Source organism: Thunnus maccoyii, chromosome 8, assembly GCF_910596095.1.
Source record: "Thunnus maccoyii chromosome 8, fThuMac1.1, whole genome shotgun sequence".
Taxonomy (NCBI): Eukaryota; Metazoa; Chordata; class Actinopteri; order Scombriformes; family Scombridae; genus Thunnus; species Thunnus maccoyii.
In genome coordinates this window covers 30,578,595-30,595,927 of record NC_056540.1, presented here as the reverse complement: position 1 = coordinate 30,595,927, position 17,333 = coordinate 30,578,595, and the positions used below count along the sequence as shown (strand labels likewise).

General features: G+C 40.0%; 1 protein-coding gene across 3 annotated transcripts in view; it reads right to left on the bottom strand.

The window, feature by feature from the left end:
• Positions 1-17,333, bottom strand: part of fat2 (FAT atypical cadherin 2) — a 115,954-nt gene that overhangs the window by 75,775 nt on the left and 22,846 nt on the right. For all 3 annotated transcript variants that reach the window (XM_042418423.1, XM_042418421.1, XM_042418422.1), the window contains exons 4-6: positions 11,745-11,803; positions 10,894-11,205; positions 8,769-8,976 (exon numbers count right to left, since the gene is read on the bottom strand). In XM_042418423.1, coding sequence (XP_042274357.1) covers positions 8,769-8,976; positions 10,894-11,205; positions 11,745-11,803 — 579 coding nt within the window. The remainder of the gene's footprint in view (positions 1-8,768; positions 8,977-10,893; positions 11,206-11,744; positions 11,804-17,333) is intronic.

Here is a 17,333-nt window from a genome sequence, read left to right as displayed (position 1 = left end):
CTTTAAGGTTGATGCATTCTGGTGAGAAACCGAAAATACACAAAATGTATTTTGTTCAATATGAAAACTCCATATTCCTCTAAATCTTGAAATGAAAACTGAACTCTGAGCCGTAGTCTGGCTTTGAAATGCTGCTCTGCTCTTGTTGCTGCCAATAAAATTAAAACTACCAGGTGTTCAGAGGTGGGTTTGCTTTAAATTATGCATCACTGTACTTTTAGTTCTGTTCTGTCCTTCATGTATCTGATTATTTTACCAACTGTGATTGTTTTTCTTCTTTCTTTTGTTATGTATCATCTGATTTTGACATATCACACGTTTTAAATCTGCAATAACACTGACTCACTCAGTCCATCTGTCTCTCTTTTCTCTCCCTTAATTCCTCTATCCTTGTCTTTGTCTTTCTTTCTTTCCCTCCCTCCTTGCTCTTTTTCCTTTCTACTTTTCCCTCTTTTTGCTCTTCATCCTGCAGCCTTGCTTCATATCTTTCTTCTCTCTCTCAGCAGGTTGTGTGTGTGCATGTGTGAAAAAGGTAAACCTCATGCCTGCTCTGCCAGATGGTGTTTATTAAGATATCCACCTTGCGAAAGGCTAAAGACACACACACACACACACACACACACACACACACAGAGTATGTTTCTATCATGTGATGGCTGAGGCTCCACCACTTTAATTCAAATCATGTTTCATGTTTGTGTTCATGAAAAGAGAAGCATGAATACATTTCTCTCATTTTCTGCCTCTCATTGTTGTTTCTCTCCTTTCTTCTTACATTATACACAAACACAAATACACACACACTCACTCTCCTCTCTGTTTGTTCCCGATCGATAGATAATTGAGTCGTTCAGAGGTCTATTTCTGTCAGTTACGCCTTAATGACTTAGCTGAAACACTGCAGACTAATCAGCCACATTGACAGGTCTGTTTAACCGATTTAGATCCCCAAATCACTGGATTAACTTCCTCTGAGCACCCAGGAAGTCTTTCTGAATCTGACGCAGCATCATGCATCACCACCACTGTGTCATCTCGGCATACAGAGAGAAGACGCTGTACTGTAAAAGCAATTTTTCACTTTAGTGATCATCCCTGGTAAGAAATGATATCCCTGCCAAGGTTGGAGGTTCAATTCCCCAACAGGGCCGGCCATGCGCAAAATATATTTTACTCATGCTACTGTGAGGGAAAAAAAAGTGTACGGCGAATGTTACACGGAAAAAAAGGATCAACTAACGCAGGAATTTCCCTGACACTTTTATCTGTCTGTCTGTCCTTCCACCCATCCTCTAGATGTTTATCTGGGTCAGGGCCACACTGGCAACAAGGCAAGCTGAGCAGTCAGGAGCTCACCCGTCATTTAACAGGTCATCCTTGACTTTCCCCCAGAATTTACTTATATGTGGCACGATATGTTCACATAGGTGGACAATACATTCAGAGCAGGAAGCAGGCAGGCTGAGAGGCAGAGTTGAAAAATTCAACAGAAATACATACACATCTCAAGCAAAGCAGTCATACTTAATAGCAAGACTGTCAGTGATCAATATTTTTAATGTTAAAGAATTAAAAGAGTCTGTATAATGTGAAAGGGTTTTATTATAGTGATGAACCCAGTGAGAATCGTCATCAACTCTACAGAGCGTTTCAGCTTCTTTTAGCTCATAATTTTGGTTTTATCTCATTGTTTCCAGCAAAAAGCTCTGACAAATCTCTTGTACACTACCTGCTGAACATCAGACAGACAAAGTTAAGACAAGCTGGTGAAGAAAGTGGAACATCTAGCAGCTAAAGAGCCAGATATTTTTGTGTAATTGGTGGAGACCAAATCAGAGCTGAAAGGAGAGTGAATGTTGGTTTTGCATTCATCAGGAGGATACAAACACAGCTCAGATATGCTGTTTACACCTTTGCTATAACAAGTTATCCAGGTTCAGTGTCTGTTAGCTTGTTTTAAGATTCTTCTTCCTTCTCGTGGCCAAAACATTAATCCATCTTTCATTTTTATCCCAAAGACGCCATCTGTCTTACACTTGCCTCCAGAGCAAGATACTGGGAAAACTACTGGCAAGACCGCCACATAATTAGCTGTGAGAATTCATTGTCCCCAGAGAATAAATCCTAATGATTTAGGTGAAACTCTGATCTTTCTACAAGCACCACAACCAAGCCAATATTTCCAATAAATAACAAAACCTGCCACCAGATTGCCATGAAATTTATTGACATTCCTGCTCTCCAATCTAAACTTTCCGATCATTTTTTTGTCCTTCTGACCTTTCCTCAGAAATCACCCTGAGAACAATACCCTCATTTTTTATATGTTGGGGTAGAAGATAAAGCCTTTGGGCACCTTTTTTTTTAGACTTTTAGTCTTTATTTTTCTTCTTCAAGAGCTTGGGTTATTTGGAAACCTTGCTCGTAAAGCCAAATACACACACAGTAAAAATACTGGGCTTTTCAAATAAACTTCATGCAAGTCTTGTATGAAACATATATAACATTTTGCTTGGTCCACCATGAATAGCCATTTGGATGAAATGATGAATGATTATAAAGCATTTTGTGCTCCTGAAGTTGACACCATGTTTGACTCACTCTCCTGATCCTCAAAGGGTCAAACTCAGACAGTGCAACCGGATATCAGAGAAATGCTCTTAAGATGGCAGCAGACAGACATTCCCTTGAGGGGATGTCCAGGAGGGCAAGTTGAAATGACCATGAAACAGATGTCCTTTTTCTCTTCCTCCTCCAGGTACCTGACCTGCCTCAACAGCTCCACCCAAGAGAGGCGAGACCGGACATGTTTCGTGACCCTGTATCACGAAGAGTCAGGTCATCTATCCTGCAGAGAAAACATTTTTGCTGTTTCAATCTGCAGATGTATTATTTTAGCCTCTCTCCACAGGAGGCGACAGCCAGTAAGGGTCAGAAATGAAGATCGACTGGGTCTTTTCTTTGACGATTAGCTTTCTTCTTCCCCACTGTGCGAGACAGTTACAAACACCTCTACAAACACCAAATATAGTGTATATTCCTTCACCCGCAAACGCCCATAGAACTGTAATTTCAAGAATTCCTCAATATCAAAGATACTGTAGGCCAAACAGCCAATAGACAGCATTTCTTCTGACTTCTCACATCATCTGAGCACAGTTCTCATCTTGACTTTGGTCAGAGTGACAGTTAAAACTATCAAACATATCATCACGATCAGTATGAAAAGGTAAAAGATCATATGTTATGTCAGTGAGAGAGGATGAGAACAATCATGGGAGAGATGTATGAAATGAAATATCTCGCTGTAGAAAGAGATCAAACAGGATGAACAAAAGCGGGTTTCCAAAACTCATCTGGGATAGCCATAAAAATTTTTAATATTGGTTGTTTATGTCAATAAACATGAAACATTCTCTGGTTTGAGCTTATTAAATGCAAGGGATATGTACAGATTAAACAAACAAGATATAATGTGTTAATTAGACGGATTTTATTACAGTTTGGATGAAACCAGACGAGCCGTTTCTCTAAGTGCTTCATCTCTTTGCTAAGCTAAGATAACCAGCTGCTGGAGGTATCCGTAAATTACCAGACATATATAAAAGTGGTATTGATCCTCTCATCTAACTCTAAACAAAAAAGCAAATAAGCGGATTTCCCAAAGTGTCTATTCTACTATCCCTTAAGAATTGCAATCCAATCCTTTAATAAAAGTGAAAGGATTCTTTTTATGCAGGCAGTTCTCATTCTTATTGTGTTTCTATCACAAACTATCAGGAAACCCTGCTGGATTCAGACCCAGAGTCGTCTGAACTCCTCCACTCAGAGCAGATACTCAACCCTCCCCTGCAGGGGACAAAGCTCGTCCTCGGACCTGCAGGTGCTGACCCTCATCCCGACTCTATCACACCCAGCTGGGCCTCGCTCCAGCGCAGAGATCACAGATCACAGATCACAGTCCGGTGAAGCTGGAGGGATACGGCATCCATCCACCCTTGTCTGCACTTTGATATCCTGTAGCTTATTTTATGTTTCCACAGCGTGTCATAATTTGTGCAGATTCACAGAAGGAGTTTGAGTTATTATGACAGCAAGGGAAGTCTTCATTTGTCTCCCTTAAGAGTTATCTCAGAGCCAGAGAGTGTCGATAGGCATCTGGGTCCTGCTGTTCGAGAGGAGGAAGGTAAAGCGGGGCGATAGACACCTGATCATATCTGCATGGGAGAGGAGTCCTGTGACAGAACAACATTCCCTCATCTGCCAATGCTCAGATGAGGGTCAGTGATACACGACTGTGGAGCAGACTGAGGTGGAATAGAGAAGAAATATGGTGGCCAGTCTTCAGTCTCATCATGTAGTCATAGAGGCAAGAAAGTAAATTAAAACTTAGGTTGGGAGTATCATGTTTGTCATAATTAAAACACAATTAAAAGATAGAAGAGAGAGAAGAGAAGACGAGAAGGATCGGTTCATCTGACGGCTGACGGGCCATCGGAGATAATTACTGAGTTATTTTTGCAGACCACACAGGGAGAACACCTCAACAAAATTATCCAACAAAACAACAAACACTTCATCTCATGATTGATTGAATACAGAGCTGTCAAAGCTGCTGAAAACACAGCACGCAGAGGTGGAAAGTGACAATGAACATCTACTAAGTATAATTTAGAGGCGCTGTTGTTTTTATTCAACTACATTTATCAAACGGCTATAGCTACAAAACATTAGAAAATCTCATATAATGGTATAAAGTTCTGACTTCATTTATTTGTCTGACTTTACAACATTACGCATTAATTCATCAATATTTTAAATATTGACCATAAATCCTAAACATAAGATCATTCTTCAACATGACTGACTGGTTTGTACTTTTGATATGTGGGTAGTTTTACAGGTAAGTGTAATTTTTGAATTGTATTGAGTATTTTTATACTAGTATTTCATCATCAGTGGTATTTTTGTTCCGTATGTGAGAAAACTTTATTCAAAATTACACTGACATTTGTGATAAAGCAAATCATTAAAATTCCAGCACTGAAACATAACCTCACTCAGCAATATGTTGTGTAGTTCACTGCTAAAACATTTACTAACGTCGCTGTCATTTCGCTGTCTCAACGTTTTTGTTTTTAGCATCTTTTTTAGAGACCATCATTTCCCAGAAGCCCTAGACCACTGCAGGTAAAAAGTCACCTGCCAATGGCTGAGTTGAGTTTAGTTCAGATATGTCTGTAATAACAGCAGGACAGAGAGGACCGAACAGTACAGAAGTATATAAACTAAAGAGATTACAGCTAAAAAAACGTTGAAAAATTACAGGATAGAGTATAAGCAGATATTACGTTTATGGAAGAAACTAACATACGGCATTTTCATGGGTGTTGTAATTTTTTTTTACATGCTAACAAATTATTGTTATTTAACTTTTTTTTTTTTTTTAAAAACTACAAAGGTTTCAACTTCTTGTAAGAAATGCTGTGGTAGATACTCGCTTATCAAATAATGATAGTAAACCACATGAATATGTTTCACTTCTTTTAGAAAAACTGTTGAAAGGAATACTGAATGACAGACTTTTCATGAGCCAGTATAATGTCAACATGAAAAAGTTACTGCCCAATCAGAGCAGAGTATGTATGTAGCTATAATAGATATGTAATATTGATTAAATGCAGTCAGATTTCTTTCTGGCTAATAAGGAGTTGTAAGTGTGGTCATGCAAAAATGTAATGCACTGATGATGAATCAAAGATAACAGACAAAGATGAAGGAAAAGTTGTAGCTAAAGTCTTTTTTATAGAAAGCAAGTCTTTTGTTTGAAACCTATATTCATGCAACGCGTGTTTAGAGTGATAATGAACAGCAGCTGCTAGTAATCATCCATCAGAACTGCTTGTCAGACAGTCAAACAGCTTCAGAAACCCAACACACCAACACACACACACTTCATGCTGTGATTGGCCAGCTGCGTGCCATGAAACTTTCAATCTCTGGCACTAATCATGTGAATAACAATACTATGAACGCCTTCCAGGAGACCTCATATCCTCATATTTCAATTATCCCGTCTCTCTCCTCTCTATGACGGACAGCTTTTCCCCTCTGCCCTTCATAGCGTCCGCTCGGAACAGCTATAAACACTTCTGATATCACACCGTCGCACTAGCCAATTCTTCTCTAACCCATCCCAAAATCTCACCAGGACGATCAGGACTCTGTCGCTTCGTGACATAACGTAAAACAAAGAAATGTCACCAGATGTAACATCCGGCGTCAGCAGCTATGAGTCAACTGAACGTCCCCTCAGGGATGCGCAGAGTCTGTTGTGCTCCGCTGTGCTCTGGCGCGGGTCGAGCTTGGCAAAGCAAACCGAACAGGAGGAAACTCGGTCCTTTCTCTGCACACGCTGCCCCTCCTGGCAGGAAACGTCCTGGCAAAAGCCTGATGTGTTTTCCTGCGAGGTTTAAAGGGTGGAAGGAGATGCTGACACCTCCGGAGTCAGAGGGCTGATGGCTGATTTCTACTTCGACCAAAAAATGTAAATACACCTTTTATGAAGAGCCAAAATAGAGGGCGCCGGGGGAAAGGGAGAAAGGAGGACTGGCTAGTAGTCCTTCCTGTGGTGATCTGGCAGGTGATGAGAGGAGGAACGCTGCTGATTTATCCTCACAGAGAAAAAATGTCCTGCTGATACCGCTGACACCAAGATCTTTTTTTTCCCTCTCTTCCTTTTTTCCTCTATTCATCCATCGCTCTGGGAACTCTCAACCTTTTGTGACAGCAGTATTATATTATGTATTTATCTTGTGTTTGTATTTACTTAAGTCTATCGATTTATCTATCTAAAGTATCGATCTATCTGTCTTTCTGCAAATACTGCAAGGAACTTTACCAACATACCAACGAGAAACCAGCAAAGCCTTTAAGCAAATGTCAAGAAATTAACTATTACACACAATCACTAAATATATAACACAAATCAAGGATTTATAGTTTTGTTGAGTTCACTTCACATTATTTTAATGAGTCTACAGCCTCATTCTGAAGATTTTGCAGAAATTATCATCAGGAAACAGAGTTTAACGTTCATGTTTTCATCTTTTTGTGTTCATGTGCAGGTCTGTGCATGTGCACTGACTGTATATGTTGGGATAAGTGTCAACATGCAAGGTGAACAGGGTCAGATAAAGCCAGCAGTCATAAACCACTTCTGCTAATCCTTACATTGCTCCTTTAAGGCATGTCCTGGTCTTTTTTTAAAAGGCCACAAAGGGGACTTTTGTTTAGATTAAATGTTAAACTCAGCTGCCTTTCAAACAGAACATGAACACCATCACCAAAAGCCTTCGTGTACCTTCGGGGCTTTCTGCATTAATTTCCACTGTTGCTGTTCTCCAGGTTTTGCTTTTCATCCATTTTTTAAAAATGGTTTTAGATGCCAGACAGCAGCCCAGAGAGCAACAATGAGCTTCTAAAACAGGCCACCAACCAAGATGACCCAATTAGTCCCATTTTTTCCTCCTCTCTATGACAATAACCCTCCATACTACCAAATTGCTGACAGTAACTTGAATCACCTTCATAATAGTCTATTTTTTACCCTGACCTAAGCCTCCTGGGCAGCACAGAGACACCAATAAACAGCAGGTTTAGCCAACACACACAAAGCTACTTTGCAAGTAAAGTGGTTCCAATAAGACCATTAACATTGTGGCTCTAAAGAGCATTTTAACACCATTATTCATTTTTGGATTAACAAGTTTCTTAGTGGTCCTTTAAGAGACAACTCTGTTGCTGATGTACTTTGCTCTTCTTTTCTTTCTGTACATTTCTTTGTGTCTTCTTCCTGTTGATAAATGGCCACACATAAACATCATGACATCATGGAATATTTTCCAGCAGCACCAGCGGAGTTTGATCCCTGAAAATGTACCAGAGATGCACTGAGGTCTTTCTGTCAGTCCCCAGAGATCAAAGAGAAAGAGCTTTCAGGGAGGAATCCGCTCGGGAAGATGGACAGAGACAAACTTCTACAACCCCCGGAGCAAAACAGGGTTGAGTTTCTTTAAAAGGATGCTTTTCTTTGATTTAGGAAGACAAAAAAACGTCTGGAAACACTGAACTTCAAAGATTGATGATATGTAACGGTAGATTGTCTTCCTTTAAGTCCTGCTCATATCGTTTGTATCTGCTCTGCTCTAATATCATTCACTGTTGCAGAACTTTGCTGACCTTTAGAAACTAGTCTCCTGTTTATATGGAGGCTCATAAGATGGATGATGGTCGTAACTTTGTTTGTATCCTCCGGGCCAGCCGGCGTTCTACAAGTCAGCACTTTGGTGTAAGTGGCAATATGGTGAATGTCAGATATTATTTCCTAATATGTTGTCCCGAATGCCTCGGATATGGGAGCGTAACAACAGACATAAGCAGAGACTGTGTGTGATCTATGAGAAGTCGTTATACAGTGATCACGGTGGTCTGATTTCAGCGCCGGGTTTTTGTTTTTCCCTCTTTCTTGTCAAATTGGGTGTATCATGAAAACAAATTCATGTTTTTTTTTTGTAATCCATCGTTTGTCTTGTTTTAGGAGACTGTTACTCTCATTTGTGTGATGCTTGTTTTTCATCACTGCTTGAAGTTTATTGTTTTCCTCACCGCACCTGAACAGCAAACAGCTTCCAATCAATACTCAGTAACAGAGTGAAGACGCTGTGTGTGTGTGTGTGTGTGTGTGTGTGTGTGTTCTTCCCTCTCACCTATGATATCAAACCACCTCAGTCGATGCGTCTCCGTCATGATGATGCCCACCATGTGAGTGACAGGCTCCGTTTCCATCACGGCGAAGGTGAAGTGGGGTTCGTCAAAAGTGATTGGCTCCGCGGAGGGCGGCGGACGGACGATCCACTCGATGTCTAGTCTCGCTGTAGACGACTTTGACGGGCTGCCCTGATCTGTAGCTTTAATCTGGAAATTAACATAGAAATTAAATTAACATTTTAATGAGAGTTTTAATAAAAAATAGCAAAACTGTGACGCAATCTGAGGTCTCAATGAAGACCTGCAGTCAGACTGGCTCCACATAACACACAATTTTAAAAAAAGCTCGTTTGGACCTTGGATTTATTATGAGTAGAGAATACTGGACATTATATCAAATTAAACCTTTCATGCATGAATTATTAAATCACAGAGTAAAAAATATTTTTATTGTTTGTTTTACTTTAGTGCATGAAAGGCTTAATTCAATCTATTATAATTTTTGTTTTTGCACAATGTGTAAAATGTCTACATCATAAAAATCAAGTTCTTACAACAAGCACAAAGAAGTTATTTTAAAGTAATGTTGACAGTAGCGGGAAACATTAACCGTCTTGAGTCACTTCCCTTTAACTGTGACATGAAAAGTTAAACTATATGTGCAGCTGCGTCACTTTAAGGGACTGTCGTGACTCCAGGTAACTAGTTTGTTCTAGTTACCTGGCTAAGAGGGACAGACTGAAAAAAAGACTGCACACTGATCTGAGCTCCTGATTTGTGTTTGTTGTATTACCTGGCTTACTTAAGTAATTCAATTCAATTCAATTTTATTTATGTAGCGCCAAATCACAACAAAAGTCATCTCAGGGCATTTTTCACATGGAGCAGGTCTAGACCATACTCTTTAATTTACAGAGAGACCCAACGATACTTATAAGTATTATCTGGCTTGCCACAGGACTCACCTAAAAAGTGAGCAGATTCTACATCATTCATCTGTTCCTGCCTATTGGGTAACTAACGCTAGCTAACTAGCCGTTTCCTGCTATCTCATTACTGAACCGGATGTCCGTGCTCTTTTTATTATTCTTGCTCGACTGTCTCGTGGATCAAGTCTTAAAAATATGATTTTTGGTGAAATCCCCCACCTCTAGTACTGAACTGGAGACTACGTGATGGCGCTCCTTCCAAAGAAAGCTGCTCAGCCACTGCATAAGTCAAAAAAAACTTCTGAAGTTTGGCTTCAGAGTTGTTTGGCTCACTGAACATGCGGTTATCAGCAGTTCAGCAGGTATTTTTATTCCTTCATCACCATGGATACACACTGTAGTTTATTATGACTCAATCCCACACACACCGGTCCATCCTACTACCAGAAATACTCACTAGTATTCTGGAACGAATTAATGCAAACAAGTATAAATCCGCGACTGGAAATAGTCCCTAATAAATGCACTTATTACTCTTGTTTATGTAACACTTGCTATAAACTTCAGTGCCCAGCTGTTAAAGGAGCCTTTTTTAAAAATGATACAGAAAGAGTAGGGAAGTGGGAAAGTATTGAAGGATGAACGGACACATTAACACATTGTTGGTTTTTGTCTTTTCATTGGATTTGTCGACGAAAAGAGATAATTAACATCAAGAGAAAAAAAAATCTCACTGAGTGTTCTGTGTGTCAGCGGAGAACCAACAACAAAAAAAAAAGTTTTTTGATGTTGCTGAAATCCTCCAGAGCTGTTTTGCAGCTGATTAACCTTTCTGCCTTTCACAAAGCAGAGTGATGACAAGGACTGAGAACATTCACTGGTCTCAGAGCAGGTGTTAGCGAAGTGCCATTCAGGGCATTATACACGGGTAATTTAGCCTCTTTAACAAAGCTGGTGGGCTCGGTCAAGTCTTTAAAGTCTCCACACCTTCTACAGAGAGAGCAAATGAAGCACAACTCCTTATAGAGAAAGTATTTACCTCAGGCCTGTTGAAATACAAACTCATTATTACTCTCGCCGAAAGACGGGAGGCACTTTTTTTGCCACCTGTCAGCAGCAAAAGCGAGATGTCAGTGTGTATGAAAATATTAACTGGCATCTCTGATTGTAGTTTTTAACAGCTCTTAACACCTACCGTGAGAATACTGTAGTTCCCGGGCCAGAAATCACCGTGAGATGTCACCACGCCAGTCACCGGGTCAATCTCAAATCTCTCATCCTGGTTTTCTTGCAATTTGTAGGTCACCACGGCGTTCAAGCCCTCATCGTCGTCACGGGCGACCATCCTGCAGACTTCATGTTTGCCCGCCCGGCGGCGCTGTTCAGGTAACTTGACGTGGAACAGTTTGTCCGTGAACTTCGGGCGGTTGTCGTTGTCGTCCAGGACTTTGATCACGACGGTGGCGGTGGAGCGTAGCGGTGGAGACCCGTTATCTAAGACGATGACCTAAGAATGAAGATAAGAGTGTTAATAACTTTTTAATGATGATTACTGGGCAAACTACTCCCACACAGAGCTTTCAGTAGCGTATCAGAACCTTTTAATTTACCCCGAAATGTAGCTCCAAATGTTGTCTCCAAATATGTCTCAGGACGTTTTATGGATTTTATTCCAGTCAGTAAATTCTTCAGTATGTATAAAGGACTGGATACATAGTTTTCCAGGTACCACAGGTGGTTTTTAGGTATAATTTTAGTTTGATTTTGAGGTAAACTTTACATTGCAGAGACTCTTGCTGCCTCCACAATACAATGACATCTTCTTTTGGATTTTAACAGCATATCTAAAGGCAGATTTTTATAGTTTTATCTCAGACTGTTAAGACCTGCAATGAAAATCAAACTGTGTAAAACAGAAAAGTCTGTCTTTAACTGCCAGTAGAACTTTTTTTATTATTTTATTATGGATTTATTGATACTCTGAAACTATAACTGTTTCAGCTTTGATCTGAAGGGAAATGAAAATACTGTTTATATGAGTCTCACCTCGATACTGTGCTCCGGTTTATCCTCCCGATCCAAGGCTGAAAGAGTGCTGATAACACCTGCACACAAAAGAATCAATGACGTTAGTGTGTCTGAGTCTTAAGTCCCGGGAAGTGAGAGTGCTAATTACACCTAAAACAAACAAACACTAACAGAAGTTTTATTGCTACTGTTATTGTAGGTGTGTGTGTGTTTACGTAGGTGCATCAGCCACAGCTGTAACAGAGCTGATCGCACCTAAGCAAACACATTTTGGTTTATGGATGTTATTTCTGCTCCTGCTGCTGCTGTTGCTGCTGCTGCTGCTGCTGCTGGTGTATGTGTGTTTGCTTGTGTACTTTAAGTATATCCTCGTGTGTATCTACAGTACGAGAGTGTATAACTGTGTTTTCATGCAAACAATTCAAACATTTGTTAAACTAAATCTTTGAACTCAATGTCCACTTTCTAGATTTATCCAAAGCTTCCGATCACATCTCACAATCCTAAATGAGCTGTCCTGGAGATGAGCTTTGGTTGAGAGCCAGTATCCTCCTCTTGTTTCCGAGGTTCCAAGACTGACATCATTTCTGCGTGGAAAAAACGCAGCCCTCCCATTCAGAGTGTCGAAGCAGCGGGGGTGTCGCTGCAGATGGCTCAGCAAAAAAACTGCACCGGCTGTCCGGCAAAAATAACGTTGAACCGGGCTCAACTTTTACTGCAACGCAACCCGACGTCATCTGGCAAGATGACATGCAAGCGGACATTCCTGGTGGATTACTTTGTTGCGTGAACACCATTTCCGACTGTTTACCTCGTGATCGTCACAACGAAAGACAAAACTGTAATCCTGTCTGTGAGTGTTACAAACCACTGTGCTGTGTTTTAGCTTCTGATAAGTCTTTAAATGCATTAATCTGTAGCTCCAACTGGATTTCCTGGATCCTATTTCAGGTTCCTCAAACAACACGGCCCCCCAACAACGCAGCCTCTTGTACCGTTTTCAGTCTGAACACCGTCTAAGACAATCAAATTAAGGATATGACACCCTTAAACAAATCTCTAGATATTTCACAATCCAAAAAAAGACTGTACAAACAACAACAATAACAAAAAAGTAAACTAAACCTGCATTTTTGAACCAGTGACAATCTGTTGAAACGGTCTGAATATAAATCAGCAGCCTCTGATAAAAGTTAATCAAGTTTGGCTTTGCAAACACGCTGTGGTGTTTACTTATGGGAGAAGAAAAGATATGCCTGGAGATTAAAAAAAGATACATTCTGAAATGTAAAAATCACTAACATTAACTGGGCTGAACAGCCAATCAGAAAGCTCTCTTTCTCGTTTCCAACAGGTTAAATTAACAGTACGAAAGGGTCGACTACAACCAGCCAGACACTGAAAAAAACACACAGAGACGCTCAAAGACACGTTATCGGCCGCAGACGGCAGACTGTCAGCGCGGTCAGTCAGCATTTGCGTCTGTATTTCTAACAGTGTGTTTGTTTCTGATACGAGATATAAAGTACATGGCTCGACAGGTTACTCAGACACATTTGGCAGCTGCACAGATGTTTTGCTGGGAATCTCTGTGTGTCATTCTGCAGCTGTCGGGAAAACTTGGACTCTTCATCTCATCTCATCTCATCTCACATGAGTAACCTGTTCAGGACATTCAGCAGGAGAACAACTGCATGAAATACATCTGAATTAAAACAGAACTTTTTCCTGACGCAATCAAAAGTATTCTTGTTTTGTTGTGTTTGTTGTTTTGTTTTACATTGTCTGATGAAAAGTGGAAGACTCCCAGTAGATTGGCTGATTAATCAGTCACTAGGCTCTTCCCTTGATTAGAATATTTATGTGTGTCTGTTTATGAGCTTTGAGTCATCAGTCATTACCGGGATAATGATCGTATCTATTGCATCAAAATTATATTCACAAATATGTTTTAATAAAAGACAAATAAAAAACTGCTGAAGGATCTCTTCAAATCCACAGAAGAAATAACACTCAACAAAGCACTTGACATATTTTGTGATTAAAATCAACTAATTGATTAAAGCAAAGCAATCTTCTTGTGAAGGACAATTAATCTTTTTTTTTTTTTTAGCACACTACAGACACTTCATGTTTAAAGCTCCCACTTTGTTGTATTTCTTCTTTTCCTGCAAATTTCCCAGTAGAGCTGATGAGTGTATATTTTTGACCTCATCTCATCTAATCTAAATAAATAAAGTCAAGTATATTAGGGCAGCCATTATCTGTAATAGGGACAGATGCGACGCAGGGGAGGGCTGCTAATGCTGCTGACAGAATAATAATGGAGGAGGGGAGGGGGGGTGTTTGGATAAGAGAGAGACAAGAGAGACAAGGGTGTGTGTGTGTGTTTTTCATCCACTTTCACACCAAAGGAATAAGCGAGGAAAACCCATGTTTGTTGTTTAAGTGAACAGAATAAGGATCCTGCTGCTAATCAAGATTTTTATGTGGGTCTGACTCTATAGAAACTATATGATCACAATACGATCATTTTACAGTCAATAAAGTGACCAATGAGCAGAAACAAACCTTTAAACTATCACAGATGACCATGAGTGCAACAGTGAGTCCATTCATTGATTTGTCGATCAACAGAAAATTAATCGGACGTTATTTTGATGATCGATTAACCGTTTACATCATTCATCAAGATGTGAGGATGTTCTTCTGTCAGATAAACTAATTAACTGAAAATCTTGATGGCTGGACAAACCAAGCAATATGAAGACGTCAGCTTGGGAAATTATTGAATTGATTAAGTTATTTATTAAGAAAATATTTGGTGGCAGCCTCATATATGATTGAATAAAAGTTTTTCAATTAACTTTTATAAGAAGTTTAATTAAAAATTATATTAAAACTCAGGTTGAATGTGTTGATGCATTGATAAACTATGTGTGTGAAAGTGTAATTAGGCTTAAAGGTGAAGGGTGCTATTGGGGAATGACATCATATGGATATCAGGGTAAAAATTAATTTAAGAATATACTTGAAAACTAGTTTTGTTTGTACACAATGTCTGGACACGGCTAGAGTCATAACTCTTAATAGTCATACTCAACATACACGCTGTTAGATGATCTGACATGGACTTCTTTTGAAGCGGATTGAGGCCTTTAATGCTGGTGTATACTCCGATAAATGAAAGACCGTAGTCAATTGAAAGCCGCTTCTCTGATGATTAACTCTCTATGACAGTCGGCTTTTCACTCTGCCTTTCTGTCTGTTCAGAACAGCTGTAAACACATCTGATTCCCGAGTCCGAGTCCTATTAACTACTTCCTGTTAAGCATGCACAGGTGTGAAAATGAGGGAAAACTCAAAGTCTCCAAGTACAATATAAACACTTTCCTTGCCTGTTTTTCCTCACTGCTTAACTACACAGATCACCTCTGTATCTGCAGTGAAGGAGGCTTTGAGCTCGAGACAAAAAGGAGAACACTAAACTCTCCTTTCACCTCACCTTCATCTGTTTTTTTTTAAGTGAACCTCTCACTGCTGTTTTTCAACGCAGCAGGAAATGCAGCTTCCTGTGTGCATCCTGTAATTGCGAGATTTTATTTTTCTATCGCTTTCTTCCTCTCTTATACCAAAAAAACTACTTTGTAATTTTGTAATTCCTTCCCTCATTATAATAACTAACTTCTTTACACCACCTTCAAAGGTAGCAGCTCTGATCAAAAGTGGGGTTTTATTAAGGTGACAGCTCGGAGTTTCTCCGAGGAAAATTGGTAAGCCGAGATAGTGCGTTGTGACGTGCCGCTCTGATTAATTACCGCACAGCAAACGTACTCTGATGCAGCGCCACGGCTCGTTTTCCCTGCTGCATAATAAGTCTAGTAATAATTTATTTCAGGTGAGGTGGGGCTCCTCCACTATAAAACACCGTGGGTAAATGATGTCTTTAATCCTGACAGATTTTAGCTTTTTAAATAAAGTATAATTCAGCCGTTTCTTGCTGTAAATGAACCTTTTTCTCTGGATTTCGTTGTTGTTGTTGCTTTCTTTTATACGATTTTGGTGAGCAGTGTTGACTGACGACATTGGTGACAACGGTGTCAGTTGTGTATTTTCTTTATGTATTTATTGCTTTATAAATATATAGCACTCTTTCATTTTGACAACCAAATTGCCCTCAGAGAAAACAACGCTCTTCTTTTTTGCTCTCAATTTGACTTTTTTTGACTTTATGGGCAACTGGTCGTTCTTTTTGGATGTGTGTACATTGGCCTTACTAGTTGGAGTAGCATGTGTTAATTAACATTAAGTATCCCCTTTTCCTGGAAAAAAAGACATTACCAACTTTAGAAAACCTTGAGGATCATATCTTAACACTTCTGTGTGCTGAAGGTATTTCCAGAATCCTCAGAGACTCTTCTAACCATCTAGATGAAAAAGCGCACAAATAAATAACGCCGAGTATTTATTTTTCAGATGTTTAGCTCAACCGGGGTTAAGGCTGGATATACACTAACATTAACAGCGGACACACTCCTGTTTGTACTACATCGGGTGTTCACAGTTATACATTACCGCTGGATTGATCCAGGATAAACACATGAAGGGGAGGCACTTAAGTTAGACACTCACATCTATCTGTTTTGTAGAATTTAGGTTAAAGAAATCAGGAAGAGACGTGATCTCCGGTGCCAGAGCTGTTCTCTGTAGACAGAGCCGGGGGTCATAAGTGGAGTGGAGACCCCGCTGAGGGTCGTTGAGTCCTTTTACGACAGTGCAAACAAGCCCTGCTGTGAGGACATCATTAGGACAGGTGGGACACATTGGAAAGTGTGTTTTTGTCATTAGCGCAGACATGGGAATCAAGGGTAAAGCTTTAGTCTCTCCCTCACCCACCGCCTGTTTTCACTCAGCGGACTGCTGTCAAAAACCACGTGAAGATAAACAGTGTTGTCTAGCATGTCAGGGCCCGGTTTGTTTGTTTCCTCGTCCCTCCCTGGAGTCACTGCCAGTCGGCCGTTCTTCTTCTTCCATTCTTGTTCTTTAATTTTGCCTCTATTTCACTTGGCGAGCACTGTCAAAAATCGCATTATCAAGGGAGTCTATTGAATTACGAAGCATTTCTGAGTAACATTTCAGAAATATCCACGAGGGAGAAGGAGGAGGAGGAGGACTCTCAGGATCAACAAAAAACAGAAAGTCAGTCAAACATGATTGCAAGACAGGAGTCTCCAAATGCACCTGGGTTGGTTTGGAAAGTTAATTTCTTTTGTGCACTGAAGTGAACTGAAGCTCTAACTATGAATACAGAGTTACTTCTTCAATAACAAATGTATGCAAATCAAGTCGTGTATGTAAACAAGCTCCTGAAAAGAGCAGCAAACCGCTCAATTCACCACTAATTGCAAGAGCAAACTGTATCCCTGGGTCTATAGGAACCCATCGTTATCAGATCAGATTGTTTGCCTGACTTACTAGCGATGATATCTGATCATTGGAGCGATTCTGAATGGACGGGCTCTCTCTTAAGGTCTGTTCTGGTGAAAAATGTGAAATTTAGAGGCTGTGCAAAACATACTAGAGGTACGTGGTTTAAATTAAGGTGAA